The following is a 20,125-nucleotide window of genomic DNA, read 5'->3' as shown; positions in this document are numbered from 1 at the left end:
TGAGAGCGCGTGTGTGCATGGAACCTAAGAAGATCCACTTCCCAGGGCGTGGGAGAGACAGAAGGGGAGGAAAGTCCGTGTTCCCAGGGAGCATCCAGATCTCAAAAATGCCCCCAGTGACCACACGGTTGTGAACAGAACGAGGTCGTCAGCCACGTGCAGTGACCAGGGCAGGGACGATACGACGGCTCACGTTTCCTGTGGCCGCAGGCCACCTCATTCAGCTCCGTGAGGCCGTCCCCCGGTGTGGCCTTTGAGTTGACAGATCCGTGCCCGGAGCCCCCTCCGCGGGGCCTCTCTCCTCTGGCTGTTTCCCGGGACAGTGTCCCGGGAGCGGGATGACCGGGCAGAAGGAAGGAGCGTGTTTCTTCACGGTTCCGTGTGTGTGGCCGGCGGCCGCACCGTTTCCCAGAGGGGCGTCCTAGTTGCTCTGACCGGCGTGCCTGCGGACGCCACCCAGGGACGGGGTTCGGTCACCGGCTCCTTCTTTCCTGCGACCGTCAGGTGTCTGGAGACTTCGGGAGCGGGCTGGAGGAGAACCGGGAGCTTCTCAGGGAGCAGTCGGTGAGTTCCGTGAGTCCTGGCGGGACCCTGTCCCGACAGGCTGGGTGAGCACACGGGTGCACGCGCGTGGGGGACTCCAGGGGCTCCCTGCGACCTGAGGACACGTTCCCAGCGGGACACGGGAACGCGCCCTCTTACTCCTGTCCCCAGGGATTTAAAATTCGGTTTCTGAGTCTAACCCTTCGTTGGATCTCTGGGGTGACGTTGATGTTCTGTTTACGCCTCCCCGTTAGCTTGGAGGGGCCGCGGAGTACTAGCGGGTTTGTAGCTCAGACACAAAGGGAGGGTGGGCGGGCCTTACAGCGAGGAGGTTTCTGGAGGCCAAGTCTGAGCTCGCCCAGGTCCCGACACCCAAAACAGCGAGCGGGAGGGGGAAAGGCGGCTCGTTTGCATCTGCACCACAGTGTTGCGCCCTCCGCTCCCACTGGCCCGGGGCTTGGGCATCGAGGGGCCAGGACAGGCAGAGTGCTGAGCTCTGCCCACACAGGGGGTGCTGGGGACCCCCTGGCCCCGCGCCGGCCGGAGCAGTCCTGGGAGGCGCGCCCAGCAGGGCCCCGCTCACAGCAGGCGTCGGTGCGCGGTGCCCAACGGTGGTCCCCAGGTCAGACGGGCTGTGCGTCCCCACAGACACGGGTTGGATTTGGGCGCTCGCCCCTTCACCCACCGAGCTCCCGTCCCTACCAGGGTGCCTGGGGGCAAACCGTTGCTTTGGGAGCGCAGAGACCCCGTGGAAACGTATCCGAGCAGTGCCGGGGCCGCGGCGGGAAGTGCCGAAGCTCTGCATCCCGTCTCAGCGGGCTAGACGAGCGGCCGGCCCGGGGCGGATGCGCCCCGCGGTCGGCAGTACTTGAACTGGGAGCCCACACCCGGCCAGGCTCCCCTGGGGAAATCCGGCCGGCCGGCTGCTTAGGGTGACGGCAGAGGAACTGGGCCACAGCCTGTGCGGGGTGGGCGGGCCGGGCCAGGGCACGAGCGGCCTGCAGGGGCTCCCCTGCCGGCTCTCCGTGTTCTCCACCCTCTCGCGCTCAGTGGCGCAGGGATGTCGGGGGTTCAGCCGGGGCTCGCGGGTCCCGGGGGGCCTTCCCGCATGTGTGGCTGGGGCCTCGGGGGAGGCCTGATGTCCGGCTCCGGGGCCCCCAGCCCTCCGGCCTCGTGGGGACGCCGGTCCCCGAGTGCCTTGACCCGCACGGTGTCACCAGGGAACTCCTGCCAGACGTGGGGCGGACGGTTGCGGGAAGCATCTTGACTGTGTGTTTGAACGTCAGCTTGTGCCCACGTCCTTGAGGCTCCCGGGTGCCTCTGGGGACCAGGAAGAGGCGTTTTCAGAGCAGAGCCGGTCTTGCCTCCTCAAGGGTGGGTGCAAGTCACCCGGCCCTGGCCGTGGAGTCCCCCGGTCGTGACCCCTGCCGAGGACAGGTCGCGCCACATGCCGTCTGTGCCGTGAAATGCCAGAGGCTCCCTTCCTCTGAAGGCCTCCGGCTGCCCTCGCTGGGCGGGTCCTGACCTCGGGGAGTGTCCCCTCGGGGCGGTCCCGGGGCCCTGGGCAAGCACAGTGGGTGCTGGTGCGTCCCTACCGCCCGGGGGACCTGCAGGCTGGGGCGTCCGGGGGCTCGCAGGGCCGGGACCCCATCCCCATGGCTGTTTAGGAGGAAGAAGCTGTGGGGAGTCCCGGAGCTTCTTCAAGAATCCACGCAGATCCTGTCTTACAGACCACACGTGTCATAACCCAGCACCTGCCACGGCACATCCGCATCTGCCACATAACGGACTTGTCTCCCCCTCTCACCTTGCCAGGGTCTGTCCCCAAAGCCCAGCCTCCCCGAGGCGCCACCGGTCACTTCTCCGCCCTTGGCTGGAGGCAGGAATGTGGAAGATTCCAGAACTGAAGAAATTGAGGAAGAAACCACGATGTCTTCGTTGGGAGGTAAAACTGTTTACTGATGGGGTGTGCGTGTCATTTTGAGCGTGTCAGCGGCATGCGGTTGGGTGGTGTATGTGTGTGTGTCAGTGGCACATGTGTGTCAGTCGTGTGCACGCCGGCGAGGGGCTCCCTGCCGTCACAAATGCGCCCAGACTGGGGAGCGGTCAGCGCCCGCCCGCCCCCTCGTGGCCGCAGGAGAGTCAGGGCAGGGCCGCTGCGTGGCCTTTCCTTCCGAGTCTCGTTCCCGGCGTTCTTGTGCCGGTGGGTCCGTGGGGCGTCCTGTGCTGCAGGCTCGCCAGGAGGACCTGAGATTTGATTTTGAAGGATGACAAATCATCGTACACGTTGTCCGATGAATCGTGGAATGCTGTGGGTCGGCATTTGGGGTCAAGGACGCTTCCCAGTGGCCTTGGGGGTCTGCTGCCCCGGGGGGTGCGGTGTGGACCTGCCCGCGACCGGGCCACTGAAAATGGAGTGTCAACGCGTCAGCTGTCTGTCGCTGCCAGCCGACGGCCACACATCTGGCCGCTGGGAGGGCGCTCGTGTCTCACCTCGCGTCCCGAGGGCCGTGTCCTCTCCTGCAGGCCCCGCGGGGGATGGGCTCCCCGCCCGCTCAGGTTGGCGGCAGAATCCAGTTCCCTGCAGCCGTGGGACGGAGGCTCCCGGTCCTCACCGCTGTCGGCCAGCGACGGGTCTCACGCTCTCGGGCCACCCACGCCCCTCTGTTCCTGGCCTCTCCAGAGCCAGCCACGGCAGGTGGAGTCCTCCTCGTGCTCTGCACGTCTCAGACGCCCCCTCCTGCCTCTCCTCTCCCGCCTCTTCTGTTCCGGGGCCTCGTGTGGTTAACGGGTTGTACCCCAGTAACCCAGGATGATCTCCCTACCTGCACGACGGCTGTTTAGTAACCTGTGACACCTGCGGGGGGGCCTTCACAGCAGCGCCCAGATTAGCGTCCGACAGGATCACCAGGGGGGCAAGCTCAGGAGACCTCCTCAGGGCTCTGCCTTCCATACTTCCGTCAAGGCTGTAGAAAAGTATGTAGACGTTTGTTTTTATTTTACGGAAAAACATTTATTGCTTTTGAAAAATTACTGAAATACATGCTCATTGCTGCCTCTGAAACTTAGAAACAGAAAAAATAGGGAGAGACTTGGCATCGGTCCCCCAGGGCCCCACGGTCCCTGTTCTGGGTGCCCTTTCTCCAAGGACCTAGTTACGGCATTTGTCACAGACGTGCTTCCCAAGGGCCCAGCCATGCTGGATGACGTTGGTGAAGAGTCTGGCCCCTCAGGGTCCTGAGTGAGGGATTCGGGCCCCATCAGGGCCCCAGGGTCAGCCCACTGTGCTCCGTGGCCTGGGACCCCAGCCCAGGGCTGACCCAGGACCCCTTGAGGGGAGGCTTGATGGGCCTGGGGTCACTTTTTGTTTTTGTTTTTAGTGTAATCAGCATACAGTAAACTGCACTTATTTGAAATTTGAAACACGCAATCTGATAAGTTTTGACCTGCGTGTTCACCCGTGAAAGTGTCACGATCAGGGCGTGACCGCATCCACCAGCCCCAGATACTCGTTATGCACTTTGCGGTCCCTCCCTCCTACTCCCCACACCCCTCCCAGGTGCCCCCTGATCTGCCTTCTGTTGCTGTAGGTGCTGGTGTTTTCTGGAAGGTTCTGTACGTGGAACCATACACTCTGCCTTCCTGTCTGGATTCATCCGCTCAGCACCGTTGTGCTGACGTTCAGCAAGGTGTGATTTTGCACTGTTTGTTCGGGCGCTGTTTCACCGTGTGGAAGGACCCAAAGTTGGCTGTCCACTCACCTGCCAGTGGACCTTTGTGTCATTTCCAGTTGGGGCTGTCACAGCTAAAGGTGCTGTGGGGCTTCCAGGGGAAGCCTCCGTAGGGACACCTGCTGCTGTGTCTCCGCTCGACACCTTGGGTAGAATGGCTGGGCCACAGGACAGGTGTGTGTTTGGCTATCGAAGATGCTGCCGCAGACGACGTTTCCCCGCAGTTCCGGGCGGCGCTGGGCGTGGCCACGTGCCATTGCCAGCGTCCCGGCAGGTGCACGGGGCGGCTCAAGGCCGTGTGATTAGCCGCCCCCTGATGACTGATGACGTGGGGCATCTTTCCACGTGCTGATCTTGCCTGCCCTTTGTGCGTTGTTTTCAGTAAAGCATCTGTTCACATCTTAGCGGCTGTTTCCCAGTTACTGACTTTTGAGAGTTCTTTATGTTCTGGATGGGACTCCTTTGTCGGGTGTGTGTTTTGCAAATATTTTTCCAGTCTATGGCTTATCTTTCCGTTTTGTTAATAGCGTCTGTATGAGAGCAGAACAGATTGGTTTTTAATTTGGATGAAACTCAATTTACCAGTTCGTTCACGTGTGGATCTCTCTTCCGGTGTCAGAGCTAGAAAGTCTCCCTGCCCACGGTCCCAGGGGCTTTCTGATGTGTCTGGTCGTGTTACGGTTTTGGGTTTTGCATTTCGTCCTGTGACCCGCTGTGAGTGAGGTTTCTGTGTGGAATGAAGCACGGCTGTCTGTTCGGCGCCACTTACCGGAAAGACGGTCTTTCCTCCCGCCGAGCCGCACGTGTGCCTTGGTCGGAAATGAGCCATCCGTGTACGTGTGAGACTATTTCTGGACTCTGCTCCGTGGGTCTGTCCTCACAGCAGTCCCGTTGCTGTGTCTTTGTAACAAGTCTGGGATAACACCGTGCCAGCCCTCCACACCTGCTGTCCCTTTGTGATGCTGCTGTGATTTTCCGCGTCCTCCGCGCGTCCTCGCGCACCGCGGACCCGGTTTGTCGGTTTCTGCGCGAAGAGCCAGCCGGAGCGCCGACCGGAGCGTCTCTGGCTCTGTAAACCAGTCCTCGGAAGGCACAGACGCTGAACGGAGTCTTCCGAAAAGCCTTCCTCCTTTGCTTTCTCTTAGCGAGGTTTTTGCAGTTTAAATGTTCACTGAGGCAGAGGTTTTAAGTTTGCCTTAAATCATGCTGCATTTGGAATACGGGCCTGAGAGGTGTGCACCCCACACTGGCCGCCACGGGGCTGGGGCCGGGCTGCCCTCCCGCACCGACCTGGGACTCTCCCTAGGTCCTCAGTGGGCATGGTCTGGCCGCTGGGCCCAGGGGCATCCAGGAGGCTCCGGCAGGGTTGTGGTCAAGGGCGTGGACGTGGCTCCGATTTCTTCTGTGCCGGTGGGGAGGCTGGCAAGGCCCCGGAACAGTCTGCACGTCGGTCCATGTTCAGCTAAGGGGCCTCAGATCCCGTGCAGTCCCCGCCCCCAGCCCGCTGCGCCGTCAGAGGGCCCAGCACACCCACCAAGGGGGCGGTGGTTCCCCCCAAGTCCCCTCAGGAAACGGGCCTCAGGAGCGGCGTGAGTCCCTGGGGTCTAACTGGGTGGGCCGACCCCCTTGGAGGAAGGTTTGGGGGAGCAGCCTTAGTTCACCCCACCAGGGGAAGGTGCCCATCCTGACCGTCCTGGGCTGGCCAGGGCGAGCCAACGGCCCATGCCTCAGGCATTCGTGCCCTGTGGCTCCTTGTCCGTGTGGTGGCCGCCCCGGAGCTCTGGGTCCCGTCTGCAGCTCTGGGGCCCTGCAGGGCAGGCCAAGGGCTGATTAGGCCAGATTGGCCCCTTCTTCCTGGGGTCTGGAGCCTCCACCGTCAGCCATCCCCAGAAGGAAGCTTCCAAGGACATCGCGGGGCCAGTGCAGACACTTGAATCTGGGCCGCGTGTTCAGTCGCCGCAGGCAACAGCCTGAAACATCCTAAGTGTGACTGCCTGGTTGTCAGAAAACATCCTCACTCTCAGCTCTTAGGAGGCGTGTGGCATTGGGGGTGAGGGTTGTGACAGATGCAACAAACTTCCGTGGTTCAGCAAGAGAAGAAATGATGTGTGTTTGCGTGTGCATGCACTGCGTGTACGCACGTGCATACGAGTGCACGTGTGTGGATGTGCGTGTGTGCATGTATGGGAGCGTGCGCACGAGAGCGTGTGCGCGTGTGTGCGCGCGGTGGGGGGACTGCATCCTGGAGCCGCACGCAGCCTGGGTCCGGGGCGGGGAGCCCAGAGTGGAGCCTGGGCCGTGCTCCCGGGTATGACGGGTGTGACGGCTGCCTCTGCCTCCCCCAGCTCGGACCCTCCCCGGCTCAGACACCGTCACCGCATGGAGCGTTCGGAGCCCTGGGGGCGGCCCGGAAGAGGTGAGGCCCCTCCCTTGACCACAGGGCACCCGGATGCAGCTCCAGCTGCCGCACCCCTTCCTCTGTGCTCCTCCTGCGCCCGCAGCCCCGGGAGCACGTGGCAGGGATGACCGGGCAGGGCCCACTGTGTGTCCCATGCCTGTCATGCCCACTCGGCACGTCCCCTGTGATACATAGCCCAGCCTGAGACTCAGGAGGGTGCAGCCGCGGCCCCCCAGCCTGCGCCCTCTCCTCTTCGTCCCCAGGGTCCCGCAGGCTCTGCAGTACAGAGCCCCGATGCACAGCCTGTACCCGGGCCACAGGGCCCCCCGGGCCCCCCAGGGCCACCAGGGAAGGACGGTGCTCCCGGAAAGGACGGTGAGCCGGTGAGTCTGTCTTCCCTGGGTTGGGCCGGGGGGAGGGGCTTGGACAGGAGGGGGAGGTGGGCCTAAGGCGGCCGAGCAGCCGGTCCCCGATGGAGACCTTGGGGTGGCCCTGACCTGAGGCTGCTTCCTCCCCTCGCGAGACAGAGGGCGGTCAGCAAGGCAGGGGGGCGATCAGGGAGGTGAGGGGTGGTCAGCGAGGGGGGTGGTCAGGGAGGAGGGGTGGTCAGCAAGGCAGGGGGCAATTAGGGAGTCAGGGGGCGGTCAGGGAGGGGGGCAGTTAGCGAGGCCGGGGGCGGTCAGGTCGGAGGGCTGGTTAGCAAGGTGGGGGCAGTCAGGGAAGAGGGTGGCCGGGGGTGGCCAGCAAGGCCCCGCAGGGCCAGCCCGCGGTGCACGGGGAGGGAGGCTCTCCACGCTCACACGCCACCGTTTGGGGGGCCTGGAGTGTGGCTCCGTTTCCGTGTTCAGATCAGCGTGGGGACGGGGTATAATTCTCTGTCACTAACGGTTTTCTGCACGTTCCAGGGCGATCCTGGTGAAGACGGGAAACCTGTAAGTTCACTTTTCTTTCACAGCCAGGTCCCATCTGTGACATTTGTGTGAGACCCTCGGGCTTCTTTACCCCGTGACACTCTGTAAACTCAGTGCCAGTGCACTTAGCTTTGAATGCAACTTCACTTTGGTTGAGAAAATAGAAGTCTAACTGTTGATAGAAAAATACTGTTATGCGTACGTATTGAGAAGTTTAGGCTAACTACCAGAAAAAAAAGGCAAGGGAAGAAATAAAAGGTGTAGCTTCCAAATTCTTAGAGGGAAAAACACATAACAAAGAAATAGGAAGCGTGTTTGTGGGTTGGGGAGGGGTGCAGCCTGTAGCTGGGCGGGGGGTGGGGGAGCAGGGTCCATGCAGACCAACCAGCAGTCACGACAGATGGGAGCTTCTGTCTTGAAAACTATGGATTTTTAAAAATCAACAAATGCTGTTTCCCAGAAGCACGGTAACACAGCGCGAGAAAGTTGCCAACTGAGATACGGGACATGACGCCCCGACAAGTGGTCATGGGGGCAGGCCGCCGACTAACCGCACACCCCTCTTGAAAACATTCGAGGGGGCAGAAAGGGATATTTCCTACTGACCCCAGACAGTCCCTACTTAACCTGGTGGTGGGGTCACTTGTGGGAATCCCGGTGGCGCCTCAGGAAATCAGCCGGTGCTCGGCCGGGCAGGGCCTGGGGCGTCCGGGACCCAAAGGACTCCAGGGACAGCTTGCTCTGGGCGAACGCACGGGAAGCTGTAATCTGACGGGCCCCACAGTGAACGTGGACGTTCCAGCACACAGAAGCCGCCTGCGCCCACCAGGGGCAAATGCGCAGGCACTCTGTCCACAGCACCCAATGCGGGCACACGAGTGTATGGGACAGGCACACACACACGTACGGGGCAGGCACACACAACTACGGGGCAGGTACACACACGTACGGGACAGGCACACACATACACGTGTACGGGGCAGGCACAGGCATGTATGGGGCAGAGCGCCAGTGTCTGGTGAGGACGTCCATGGGAAGCCGCAGGTCACATTTGTGTAGAAAGGTCCACGTGGCCCCTCAGGTCAGATCCCGTGGGCAGTGTCTGCCTTGAGTCCTGCACGATGCCCTCTGTCAACCCCTCGATGGCTTGGCTGTGTGCCCCGGCCATGTGTCTTGGGCGGGACGGGTGGTGACAGCACAGAGGGGCCTTCTCCCTGACCGAGATGATGGTCTTTGTCTTCCAGGGTGACCCTGGGCCACAGGGCTTCCCCGGGACCCCAGGAGACATGGGCCCCAAGGGCGAGAAGGTGAGAGTCTCAGCCGTCTGGGTCTCCGTTCGTGTGCGTTACGCTCTCAAGCCCTGACCGCAGTGAGGGCCGTACGCCCTGATGTAACTGGTGTCTTACATCCCCAGGGGGACCCTGGGGTCGGGCCAAGAGGACCCCCAGGACCCCAAGGGCCTCCGGGGCCACCAGGACCCTCCTTCAGACACGACAGGCTGGTAAGTCCCGGCCGCAGCCTCTTCCAGCAGGGGGGCCGCCTGCTGCCCCCGGAGGGACCCTCCACACCTTGCTTGGCTTCCTGACGCCTCCTTCTTTGGACCCAGACCTGCCTTCCGGGAGGGGTGTCAGGCCCGGGAGTCAGCCCTGTCTGCTGGGCCACAGGGTGTTGGGGCCGCAGGGCTGTCCTCCTGCCCGGCTCTGCCTCCTTTTGTTCAGCGGGCGCGTCCACTACCTGCTCACGGCTTCTCGCCGTAAACCTCCCAGCTGTGGGCTGTGGGCCGTGCTCGAGATGAGCATCCTGCCGGGTCGAACCCCCACCCCGCTGGCCTCGGGCGAGGGGAGGGCCGGGTGGAAGGACCCGGGCCCCCAGTGACGTGCCCGTGGGCTCCTTCCCTCAGACCTTCATTGACATGGAGGGGTCCGGGTTCGGCGGTGACCTGGAGAGTCTCCGAGTGAGTGTCCTGGGCATGTGGACCCTGTGGTGGTGGTGGTGGTGGTGGTGCCCAAGCGGGGGTGGGGGTCAGGGCCGTCCCTCGGCGGGTGCCGCGTGCCACAACCATCCTGCGTCTCTCTGTATCCAGGGCCCGAGAGGCTTCCCCGGCCCCCCGGGGCCCCCCGGCGTCCCAGGCCTGCCCGGAGAGCCAGGCCGCTTTGGGATGAACAGCTCCGACGTCCCAGGCCCCGCAGGCCTTCCTGGAGTGCCTGGGCGGGACGGGGCCCCCGGGCTTCCCGGCGCCCCGGTAAGGCCTGCCTCCTGCCCCTCCCTGCCCTTGACGCCCTCCGGGCTTGGCCTGGGGTGGGGGGTGAACACCAGTCCCCACCCGTACCCCCCCTGCCCAGATCATCGCAGGGAGGCGGCTCCTGGCTCTGGGCCCCTGGGGGGAGGAGCCTGAGTGGCCGACCCACCGGGTGATGCCTGCGGCGCCATTCAGCTCCGGGCCTCCGGCGGGTCAGTGGATCTCCCAGAGTCTGTCTCCAGGAGTGGGCCCTGCCTGCAGGCCCGGGGGCCGTGAGGAGCCCGCGTCTGGGACTCACCACTCGTGGGGTGCTCAGAGCCCTGCCACCCCCGCTCCCGACGCCGGCGGGGGGGCCCGCGGCCTGGAGGTTCCCACACGTGTCGCTATCAGAGTTGCGCCACGTGAACCGGGTGCACGGAACGTGTTCCCCGGACGACGCGCTCCGGAGGTCCAGTCCGCACGCTCGTGGCATCGTCCCGTGGATGGCGCCCGGCTCTGTTCGAGTGACCGGCCCCTCACTCACGGTCTGGGGGCCCTTCTCATCCTCCCCTATTCGATCAACTCAACGAAAAGGGAACAAATGTAGAAACCGAGCGGAGCCGCTGCACCCCGTAGCCCGTGTGCAGGCTCTCCTGTGAGCCGAAAGGGGAGACGCTCGGCGTCCTCGACCCTGGGGAAGCGTGCACACCCGGATAATCATCCGCTGCCCCGTGAATCTTTTTCAGCGGCTGAATTCCGTCTGGCCCCACACTCTGCTTTTCTCTCCCCCAGGGACCGCCAGGTCCTCCAGGAAGAGACGGGGGACCAGGAAAGACTGGCCAGAAAGGCAGCCCCGTAAGTCACTTCCCCAGAAGTCTGTGCGGGCCTGACCCGGTGCCGCGTGCCGGCCGGAGAGCGATGGGTGTGGGGGTGCGGCCGGGCGGCCTTCCGCACGAGAAGTGCCACAAAGGTGGCCACGGGGAAGCAGGTGGCCCTGTCATCCCGTGCACGGCCACCATCCACCGTCCGCCTAAGTCCTCAGGGTCTGAGAGCCTGGGGCCTGGGGCGTCCGGAGTTCGCTGAGAAGCGTGTAAAAATTCGGGACTCTGTGATCAGTGTTCCTGATGACAGCTGGACTAGGTGTTTGGGGTCGTGGGGACACTTGGCTTGATTTGAAAACTGCATCCCAAGCTTTCATTCTGGTTACAACTGGGGCCCGTGGCTCCACGTCGTTTACGGTGAATGAACCAGGAGGGGTTTGGTTTCGAGGCCGTCCTCTGTGGGATACTTTCCGTGAGAGCCGGGCTGCTCGGGGCTGAGCGGAGGAGGCGCGTTTTCCGTGAACTCTCGCTGGGGGAGCAGCCGAGCCAGAGGGGCTCTCGTGGGGGTGCCGGCCACTCCCAGCCCCCCGGGAGCCTCTGTCCAGGTCTGACACAGGGCGGGGCCAGGAGACACTCAGGGTTTCAGACGCGTGTCTTCCGGGAGCGGCACGCGGGATCCCGGCTGCCCAGACACTGCCCAGCGAGGAAAGCCAGGCTCTGATCAGCGTGACTGGCAGAACAGCGGCCTCTCGGGTCAGGACGGAATGAGCACAAGTGTGTGCTCTCCTCTCGCTGGCCGCACGCGGTCTGGTTCAGCGATTGTTCTCTCTCCCCTGCAGGGCGAAGCGGGCGCCCCGGGACCTAAGGTACAGACGAGATGCCCCTGGAGGCACCTGGGGCGGGTGGAGATGGGCGGCTGGGTGCGGGGCGGGCTGGGCCACGGTCAAGGGAGCCGGTGTCCACTGTGGGAGCCGCCCTGGGGAGGCGTCCCCTTGGTCCGGCCAGGGTTCCCACCCAGTTCTGGCCGCTGCGGGATGAGACCTGGTGTTTGGATACGAGCTCCCGGTGAAAACTTGTCGGATAAAGCGTGGAGTGGGGGGGGGGGAATTCATGGGGAGGGACCGGGCTGCTGGGGGCTGGGGTGCTGCTGGGGCCCCGTGGGATCCCATGAGGAAGCGGGTCCGGGGAGGCCCCTTCTGAGCTGCACCGGGTGGGCGGGCGCTCACCGGAAACTTCCCGGGAAGTCAAGGGGCTGGTCCCCAGGGGAAGTGCCCGCTGGTGGGCCGGGGCTGCGCTGGGCAAACCCCGCGGGGCGGAAGGGAGGACCAGGATGAGGACGGGATCGGGACACAGGTCATGCGGATTCTGAGGGATGGGGTGGGGTTCAGAGAGGAGCGTGTGCATAGGAGCACACATGCACATATGCACACGCACACATATATGCACACATATGCATATGCACACATGCAGGTGCATGCACACATACACACACATGCATACGTGAGTGGACACGCACGCACACATCATGCACACATGCACGTGCACACACACGCATGAGCGTGGGGGCACTGAGGGCCTTCTGGGAGGCCTGAAATGAGGGGCTACAACTGCAGGAAAATTCAGCATTGAAGCTGAGGTCAGACCTGCTGTGGGAATGAGACCCCAAGTGGGAAACTGGCTATTGAGACTCAAACTTTAAAACCGTCAGGAGCTGGCCTGAGGGGTCCAGATCCTACAGCCTGGTTGTAAACTGAGTAGGAAACTGGGAAAAAATAAATACAAAAGATCAGCCCCGATGGAGTTTTCTAGGCACAAATATTTACGTAGAAGCCTTTCAAAGATTGGCCATTAGATGAGTTGTTTAAATATAATCAAAAGGCACTAGTGTTAAAACCCAGAAAGTAAAATATAAGATTCCGTTAAAATGAGCCCGTGGGTAAAGTGGGTCAACAAGTCAAAACTGCTGACTATCTGTTAAATAGACCGTAAAGGGGTTAACACCAGCCTCAGGGGCAGCTCGTGGAGGGCCGGGGCCCAACCCCCGTAGGACAGCATCCGATGCCTGTGGGAAGCGGTGAGGGGACCCCAGCCCACTCGAGGGGCCGGAGGAGGCAGTGGAACTGGCCGGGGAGGCCCCCTGGGGAGAGGCCGTGGTCAGCGCTGCCCGGGGCCTTCCGGTGGGCTTGCGTGCGTGGGTAACACGCCCTGCTGTGGGCCAGGGGCGCCTGTGCCCCTCACAGGCAGGAGACTGTGGTCCCTCCATCTGCAGATGAGGTTAGGTGGTCTGGGGTGGGGCCGGCCAGGTGGTGATCCCGGCCTCCGGGCTGAGCCTGCACGGAGCCCAGCCCTCTGCCCAAGGGCCTCCCTGTGTCAAGTCCCACCTCCCTGCCCTGCTCACAAGCCGGCAGCACCTGGCGTCCAGGACCCTCGGGCCTCCTCAGTCCTTGGGCCCCCCTCGGTTGCTCTCAGGGGCCCTCCTGCTCCCCCATCGCTGCTTCGGGGCTCCCCCCCTCACCTGCCACAGCTCGCCACCCCCTCCTCCGCCGCGGGGGACAGCATGCTCTGTGTGCCCCTTGCACCAGACCTGGAAGGAATATCTCCGGTGTGTGGGCCTGTGGGTCTCCCTCGGTAGTGTCGTTTTTAAAGTGGGTAAAACCGTTTCCTAGAGTCAGAGGAAAAACGGGGGCTATTGGGTTTGCTTTGTGCAATGCCGTTTGTCTCTGGTTTCCAGATTTGTAAAAAGCACATAGGGAAAGCAGGTGGGCACGGCATGCAGTGGCTGTCTCGGGGTTTAGTGGACACCCTGGTGGCCGAAAGCAGTGACTTCTGTCTCTCCACCTGTGCAGGGAAGCAAGGGGGACCCTGGCCCCACTGGCGCTCCTGGGGAGACTGGCTTGGCAGGAGCCCCCGGACCAGCTGGACCACCAGGGCCCCCCGGGCCCCCCGGGCCTCCAGGACCAGGACTTGCCGCGGGGTTTGTGAGTACTGGTTGCTCCCGTCCCCCAGAAAGCCGAGTCTGCAGCTCCGTGCCCCCCTGGGCGCCCCCCACGGGCTAGCACTCTCCCCGGCCCCATGTCTCAGCCCCGCCTAGACGGTGCCACAAGGTGGAACCGGGGGCAGTGGGGGAGCAGCCACCCAGTTGCACAGGTGGTCATGCCAGGGCCCCTGTCCTGTGCGTGCTGGGGAAAGACTGCCCCAAGCAACACCGTGAGACAGCCAGGCCCCCGGCTGGTGCTCGGGCCAAAAATAAAATCCCCTAAACTCAGAGGAGGGCTGAACGGGGCGCCCCCACCCCCGGCAGGGTCCCTGCAACCTGGCAGACGCTTCTTATGCCAGGACCAAGAATGGCCGCTGCCAGGCGACCTCAGCCCTTGGAACCCGCCCTGCTTAGCTGTGGCTGAGTCTCCCCCCAAGGCCAGCAGCTGGCCTTCGGGAGGGATCTCTTCCCGTAAGACATGCAGACCCAACTGTCCCCCTCGTGTGCTGCCCGCAGGAGGACATGGACGGCTCTGGGGGACCCTTCTGGTCAACTGCTCACGGAGCCAGCGGGCCACAGGTACTGCCCTTGCCGGCTTGATCCGCTCTCGGGGGGAGGTGCACGCGGGGCAGGGGATGCCCCTGGGACCAGCCCACCGGTGGGGACCAGCAAGGCCGCTGATGCCTGGGCACTGTCCACCCTGGAGGCCTTCTGGAAGGGAGTGGACCGTCCATGTGGGGAAGTGCCGTTGGTGGTCTGGTAGATGGACGTGGGGCAGAATGAGCCCTAAAAGATGGATCTTTCTGGAAAATAGCAGTGCTTCCGTTCTCGTTACGGCTCTAATTGGGGGAAGCAATGAACTTTGGACCTAAGTGCAATTGTAACTAAATAAAGATGGGTACCTTCCTGTGAAATCCCACCTCGTTCTGCTGTTAACGTCTGCACCAGTTGGGACTGGGTTTGGCTGAAGCAGCCGACACCCCCGTGAGCCCAGGACTTGGACCAGACGTGGGGGACACGTCCCGGGGTGGGGCGCTGCCTCTGCCATGGCCGGTGGGTGCCCAGGGGACCCTCCTGCCAGTGCCCGCCGCGGCCCCAGACCCTCAGCCTGGTGAGAGTGAGCAGCGGGGACAGGTTTCTATTCTGGGCAGCGTTAGTAAGAATTTTCTCTCGGGCAGAAACTATTTCCCTGAGTAGCTAGAGTGGCTTCGCTAGTTTAATTTCGTGCTTTTCCTTTTACGTGTTAAAAAATCCTAGTCTTTGGCCGCATCAGGTAGCTGCCTGGGCACCAGAGAGGACCCGGTGGGAGGTGGCTGTGAGGTCTCGGGCCCGGGGTCCTGTCCCCGCTTGTAGGGTCCTGGACCCGGGTACACAGATCCAGTGCCCCTTGACCCCTGGAGGAATCAGCGGGGCTGTTTCGTGACTTCGGAGGTGACGGAGACCCCCGGGGGTCACAGCAAAGCCGAGCCAGCCAGTGCCCTGTACGGGCCAGAGGGCAGCATTCTGCTCGGACGCAGGCTTCAGTTACACAAGATGCAGCTTCGGGTTGTGGAGGCACCGGGCACGCCTGCCCTCGCGTCTGGTCTGTGCGCTGCCTGAGGGGTAAAGGTGGTGCTGAGGACAGACCCCTGCTCCTGGGCTGCCCAGGGGGGTCCTGGCGCCTGTAGGAGGAAGACCTTCCCTTCAGGGGCTCAGGCTCTGTTCCTTCTCTGCCCCACAGGGACCACCAGGCCTGCCCGGGGTCAAGGTCAGTGAGCGCACCCCCCCCCCCCCACTAAGAGTTACCGTTTCAGCGGGGCCTGGGGGTAGCAGGACTTCACCGTGGGAGATGGGAGGAACACGGGGAAACAGGCACCACCCACCCCGAGCTTCCGTGCTGGGGGGCACTCCTCCCATCCTTCTAAAGCCACAGGGTCCCCGGCTTCTTGCGTCTGAAGGGGGCTTGCCAACCCGGGGGTACAGAGGAACCTGCCCCTGCCACGCCTCCCAGGCTCTGGGGCGGCGGGGGGTGGGGCGCCCCGGGACTCCCCCCACCTCCCTGCTTGGCTCTGCTGCCCCACCCTGTCCCTGGAGGACACCAGCCCCCACCCCTCCCCATGGGTGGCCAGGCTGGGAGGGCACGCCACGCTCCCCACAGACACACGGGTTCAAGGGCGCACAGGGCCCACCAGGCGATGTGTTATGGTCCTGTGATGAATGTTCCTTTTAGAGTGTTTTGCTTTGATTTAGAACTTTGGGTTGTGGTAGAAGATTGCATTGTAGAAAGACACACTCACTTCCTTAAAATGAAGTCGTCTGGTGGAGTGCTCCTTGGAGCAAACTGATGGGGCAGCTTCCAGAACAGTCTAGGCTGCGTGTGTTAGCTGCCTGCACAGCTGGCCCGGTGTCCCTGGGACCCTCCGCTCTGGGCTGGCCCTGGAGGAGGAGAAGGCAGCACGGACGCCACCACTGTGAGGCAGGCTGCCGCACTCCCGCTCACAGAGCCCCTTCACCCGCTCTAGGGGGACCCTGGAATAGCCGGACCACCGGGCGCCAAGGTAAGAAAGAGCCTTTTCTTGGGGTCAGAGAATCCGTGATCTTGACCCGTCCCAGTCGGGAGCAGGCAGGGGCCCCCTCAGCCGCACGGCCCCGGTCCCCTGGAACCATGGTAACTCGGGGGGAGGTCCGCGTGCAGTGACTTCCAAGGCCAGGCCCGGGCTCACTCTCCCTCTGGTTCTTCCTGGTGCCGTCCGGGCTCGGCCTCCACTCCTCAGACTGCAAGACGTGCCTGTCCTGAGGATACCCACCCCCAGGACACCTGCCCGCCGCCCCAGGTCACAGGACAGGCTTCCTCCCGGCTCCAGGGTGTAAACCTTGGGAACCACAGGAGTCTGTCCAACCGTAGTCCCCTCCCCCTCTGCCCCTTGAGGCTCCTAAGGAGGCTGGAGGCCGACTGGGCCAAGTTGCCGCCAGGGGCGTGAGCTGGTGACCCACAGAAGCGCCGGCCCGCTCACCTCCCCGGACGCCAGGCTGTGCTGGGCGGTGGGCTGACGCTCGTCTCCTCCTGTGTCGGGTGCAGGGAGAAGTCGGAGCCGATGGACCTCCCGGGTTCCCCGGCCTCCCTGGCAGAGAGGGCACAGCCGGAGCCCAGGTGCACGACCACTAGGAACGCTTGGGGTGGGGGGGCGGGCCACCCGAGCGGCTGACGAGGCCGACACCTCGGTGTGGTCTCGGGGTCCCGACCAGTGCTCTGTACCCCACGGGGCTCAGAGACCCCGGCTCCGTGGGCCGGGGGTCCAGGCTGCCCGCCGGGCTTCCCGCCTGGCTCAGCCCCCTGTCCCAGGAAGAACTCTCCACGTCTCCATTCAGAGCCACTGCTGGTGGTGTGGGGTCTCCAGGAAGGGGGCTCAGGCTCTGTTTGAGATGAACTGTTTCCATCTTTGCAGGGACCCAAAGGAGAAAAAGGGACCCAGGGAGAGAAAGTGAGTGGGGCTCGGGGTCTGCGGGCCGGGCACGTGCGTGGCCAAGCCTTGAGGGGTGCTGGCTCGGAGCCTGCCCTGCCGGGAGGTGGGGCCCTCAGCACTGCCGTCCCCAGCCCAGGCACCTCCTCACACCCTGTGGGCGCCGGGAACCCCTTCCGAGCCCTGGAAGGGCCCCCCCCCGGACAATCTGGAGGCCCCCGCGAGCCATCTGAGAGTCAGACACCGGCTTTCTCTTCCAGGGTGACCCAGGGAGGGATGGAGTGGGGCAGCCTGGCCTCCCCGGACCCCCCGGGCCCCCAGGACCTGTCGTCTACGTGTCGGAGCAGGACGTAAGAACACTGCGTGGGTGGGCAGGCGCCGTGCCCGGCCCTCCCCTCGGCACTGGCCACGGCGGGTGCCATCCCGGTCCCTGACCCCACGTCGGCTCCCCCCAACCTCGGGTGCCCCCTAAAGACTCCAGGGTTTCCACTTGGTTCTATTCTGGACCAGCGATGGTGTCTCATTATGGTGAGACTTTTAAATTATTTGAATGAGAAAAAAATGATGGGAGTGGGTGACCGGAGAGAAATGGAAATTCTATAGCAGAAAATCTAAATGGAGCAAGGCCTCTCCCACTGAGACCCTCGTGTCCTCAGCCTCTGAGCTGCCCCATCAGAACCCCCTGGGTTCCCAGATGCCGGCAGTCCGCTCTGGCCCTGGGGTCTCTGGAAGCTTCTCCAGTGCCTGATCTGAGGGACCTGAGGCCAAAGCCAGGACGGCGAGTGAAAGCAGTTTTTCTTGGGCATTAATTGCTGTGCTGTTTCATTGGGCCCGTGAGGCGAGCTGGGCTTTAACTCTAACGTGTTTTCCCTTTTCCTCCTCCGGCCTGTGTTTCCACCGGCCCGCGGACAGAGAGCGGTGGCAGGCGTGCCGGGACCCGAGGTATGTGCACGCCATCCCGGGGGGGAGCCACAGCCGGCTCCGCGCCCGCCCCGAGCTGACCCGACCCCTCTCTTCCGCAGGGCCGGCCGGGGTACGCGGGCTTTCCTGTAAGTCGCCCCTCGGCCCTCCTCGCACCGACCCCGAGCCCCTGGTGAGCCCAGTGCCGGAGGGTGCCCGCAGAGCCGAGGAACCTTCAGGCTCCTGCGCAGAAGCCCCCGGGGACCAGGGCGGGGTCTCGGGGTGTGGGTCAGGACGAGGAGGCAGGTGTGCCCAGGCGGCCGTGGTGGGACAGGGTCCCTCGCGTGGCCCTCATTCCTGTCTCCTCGTAGGGACCGGCCGGGCCAAAGGGAGATCTGGGCTCCAAAGGCCAGCGGGGCCCCCCGGGACCCAAGGTGAGAGGCTCAGGCGCCATCTGCTCTGTGACCCTGGGGGGGCGATGGGGACACGAGAGCCCTGACCGAGTCTGACGCCGGTTCTCTTCACGGTCACCTCACTGTGACCCATGGAGGCCCCGCGGAGACCACCCCACGGCAGAGCCCAGGGAGGGGAGGACCCCACTCACCATGCACCTGCTCCGGGGTTGGTGTTCATGCCCCGAGTTGGGGCTTTACTGTGGGAGTCGAAGGCCCTCCCTTCCCCAGAGCCGGCCTCATGCCCATCACCCCGGCTGTTCCAGGGCGAGAAGGGCGAGCCGGGCCCAGTCTTCAGCCCCGATGGCAGCACGCTAGGCCCTGCCCAGAAAGGAGCCAAGGTGAGCTAGGTGCCTGGGATTGCTCACCTTTGTCCAGGCTGGGGGCTGGTGGGGGGTGGGGGGGCGTTCCTGAGAGGGCTCTGGAAACTTCTGTAGCCTGGGCCCCTCACCCTTCCCTGTCTGTCCCTCTCTCAGCGCCGCACTGGGAGGGTCAGAGCCCGTACGCCTGGCTCGGCCACCACCCAGCCGGCCCCTGGTTATCCCCTGCCTGTCAGCTGAGCCCGCCCTGCCGAGGGGCTGGGGGCTCTGGAGGAGGGGTACTCGGCAGGGGCCTCACCCGCAGACGCCCCACCCTGAGGATGCGGCCGCCCCTCTGCCTCTGGGTGCTGCCACCGTGGAGGGGTCCCGGCCCTCCTCCCTCAGCCCCCACCCCCAGACAGGCCCTGAGAGGGTGCGGGGAGGACTTGGACCCGGATTCAGTGGCCGTGGGGGACAGGCCCGGAGGGGCCCTGAAGTCTCCCAGGGTTGTCTGGGATGGGCAGTGGGACCTTGGATCTCAGGGCCCAGAGAACTCAGGCCGGCCCCGAGGTCGGGGGGCCCCCACGGCAGGCCTCGTCCGTGCTCCCTGGGGACAAAAACCCCCATCTAGAGCATGCTCCCTCTGCCGTTTCCTTCCGTCCCTGGCGTGGTCGGAGCCCCTCGGGCACTGCCCTGCCGGCCATCTGACGGCGCCTTCTGGTTTCCTATTCAGGGAGAGCCCGGCTTCCGAGGACCGCCGGTGAGTAGGCGCACGCCTCCCACCGCAAACACGCGTGCGCGGTGGGACAGAACACGAGGTGCCGTGGCGGCCTGGCCGCTGAGTGGGCGTGGTGGCCCAAGCGGACATCCTGGCGTGCTTGGCGAACACGGAGGCAGGTGTCGGGCGGGAGGCCACCGCAGACGCCGTCCTCTGCTCTCCTGAATGGCGCTCCTCCTTCCTGCAGGGTCCATATGGACGGCCGGGGCACAAAGGGGAGATTGGCTTCCCTGGGCGGCCGGTAAGGACCCAGGATCTCGTGCGCCTGTGGGCAGCAGTTCAGGCCTGGCCCCTGGGGGCCTAGGGGGCCGCAGACCTCAGTTCCTCCCCCTGCCCTGCCCCGAGGGACCACCCCGCCTGGGGACGGCTTCTCCAGGACGAAGCCTAGGGCTGCCCAGCCCGTTTGTGGGCGTCTCGGGCCAGAGGGGCTGGCGCCCTAGGAGACCCTGGGCGGGGACCGAGAGCTGGCCAGGCTGGCGTGAGCCAGCTCCAGCAGTGACCGCCCCTGTGCCCTGCCCCAGGGTCGCCCCGGGATGAACGGACTGAAAGGCGAGAAAGGGGAGCCAGGACATGCCAGCGTCGGCTTTGGTGTGAGGGTGAGTGTCCCCCAAGGGGCGGACGGCGTGGCTGGGACGCCCAGGGGCGTGGAGGGCCCTG

At 64.2% G+C, this 20,125-nt stretch overlaps 1 protein-coding gene across 3 annotated transcripts in view; it reads left to right on the top strand.

Annotated features, from left to right (window-relative positions):
* Positions 1-20,125, top strand: part of COL18A1 (collagen type XVIII alpha 1 chain) — a 90,349-nt gene that overhangs the window by 59,318 nt on the left and 10,906 nt on the right. For all 3 annotated transcript variants that reach the window (XM_042957282.1, XM_042957281.1, XM_042957283.1), the window contains 25 exons: positions 505-564; positions 2,359-2,488; positions 6,620-6,690; positions 6,936-7,055; positions 7,578-7,604; positions 8,828-8,890; positions 8,998-9,084; positions 9,484-9,537; positions 9,667-9,825; positions 10,594-10,656; positions 11,462-11,488; positions 13,469-13,600; positions 14,116-14,178; positions 15,320-15,346; positions 16,101-16,136; positions 16,658-16,729; positions 17,025-17,060; positions 17,300-17,389; positions 17,952-17,981; positions 18,062-18,088; positions 18,311-18,373; positions 18,658-18,732; positions 19,424-19,450; positions 19,656-19,709; positions 19,990-20,064. In XM_042957282.1, the coding sequence (XP_042813216.1) occupies positions 505-564; positions 2,359-2,488; positions 6,620-6,690; positions 6,936-7,055; positions 7,578-7,604; positions 8,828-8,890; positions 8,998-9,084; positions 9,484-9,537; positions 9,667-9,825; positions 10,594-10,656; positions 11,462-11,488; positions 13,469-13,600; positions 14,116-14,178; positions 15,320-15,346; positions 16,101-16,136; positions 16,658-16,729; positions 17,025-17,060; positions 17,300-17,389; positions 17,952-17,981; positions 18,062-18,088; positions 18,311-18,373; positions 18,658-18,732; positions 19,424-19,450; positions 19,656-19,709; positions 19,990-20,064 (1,668 nt within the window). The remainder of the gene's footprint in view (positions 1-504; positions 565-2,358; positions 2,489-6,619; positions 6,691-6,935; positions 7,056-7,577; positions 7,605-8,827; positions 8,891-8,997; positions 9,085-9,483; positions 9,538-9,666; positions 9,826-10,593; positions 10,657-11,461; positions 11,489-13,468; positions 13,601-14,115; positions 14,179-15,319; positions 15,347-16,100; positions 16,137-16,657; positions 16,730-17,024; positions 17,061-17,299; positions 17,390-17,951; positions 17,982-18,061; positions 18,089-18,310; positions 18,374-18,657; positions 18,733-19,423; positions 19,451-19,655; positions 19,710-19,989; positions 20,065-20,125) is intronic.

This window comes from Panthera tigris, chromosome C2 (genome assembly GCF_018350195.1).
Source record: "Panthera tigris isolate Pti1 chromosome C2, P.tigris_Pti1_mat1.1, whole genome shotgun sequence".
Lineage (NCBI taxonomy): Eukaryota > Metazoa > Chordata > Mammalia > Carnivora > Felidae > Panthera > Panthera tigris.
This window is presented reverse-complemented; position numbering and strand designations above follow the sequence as displayed.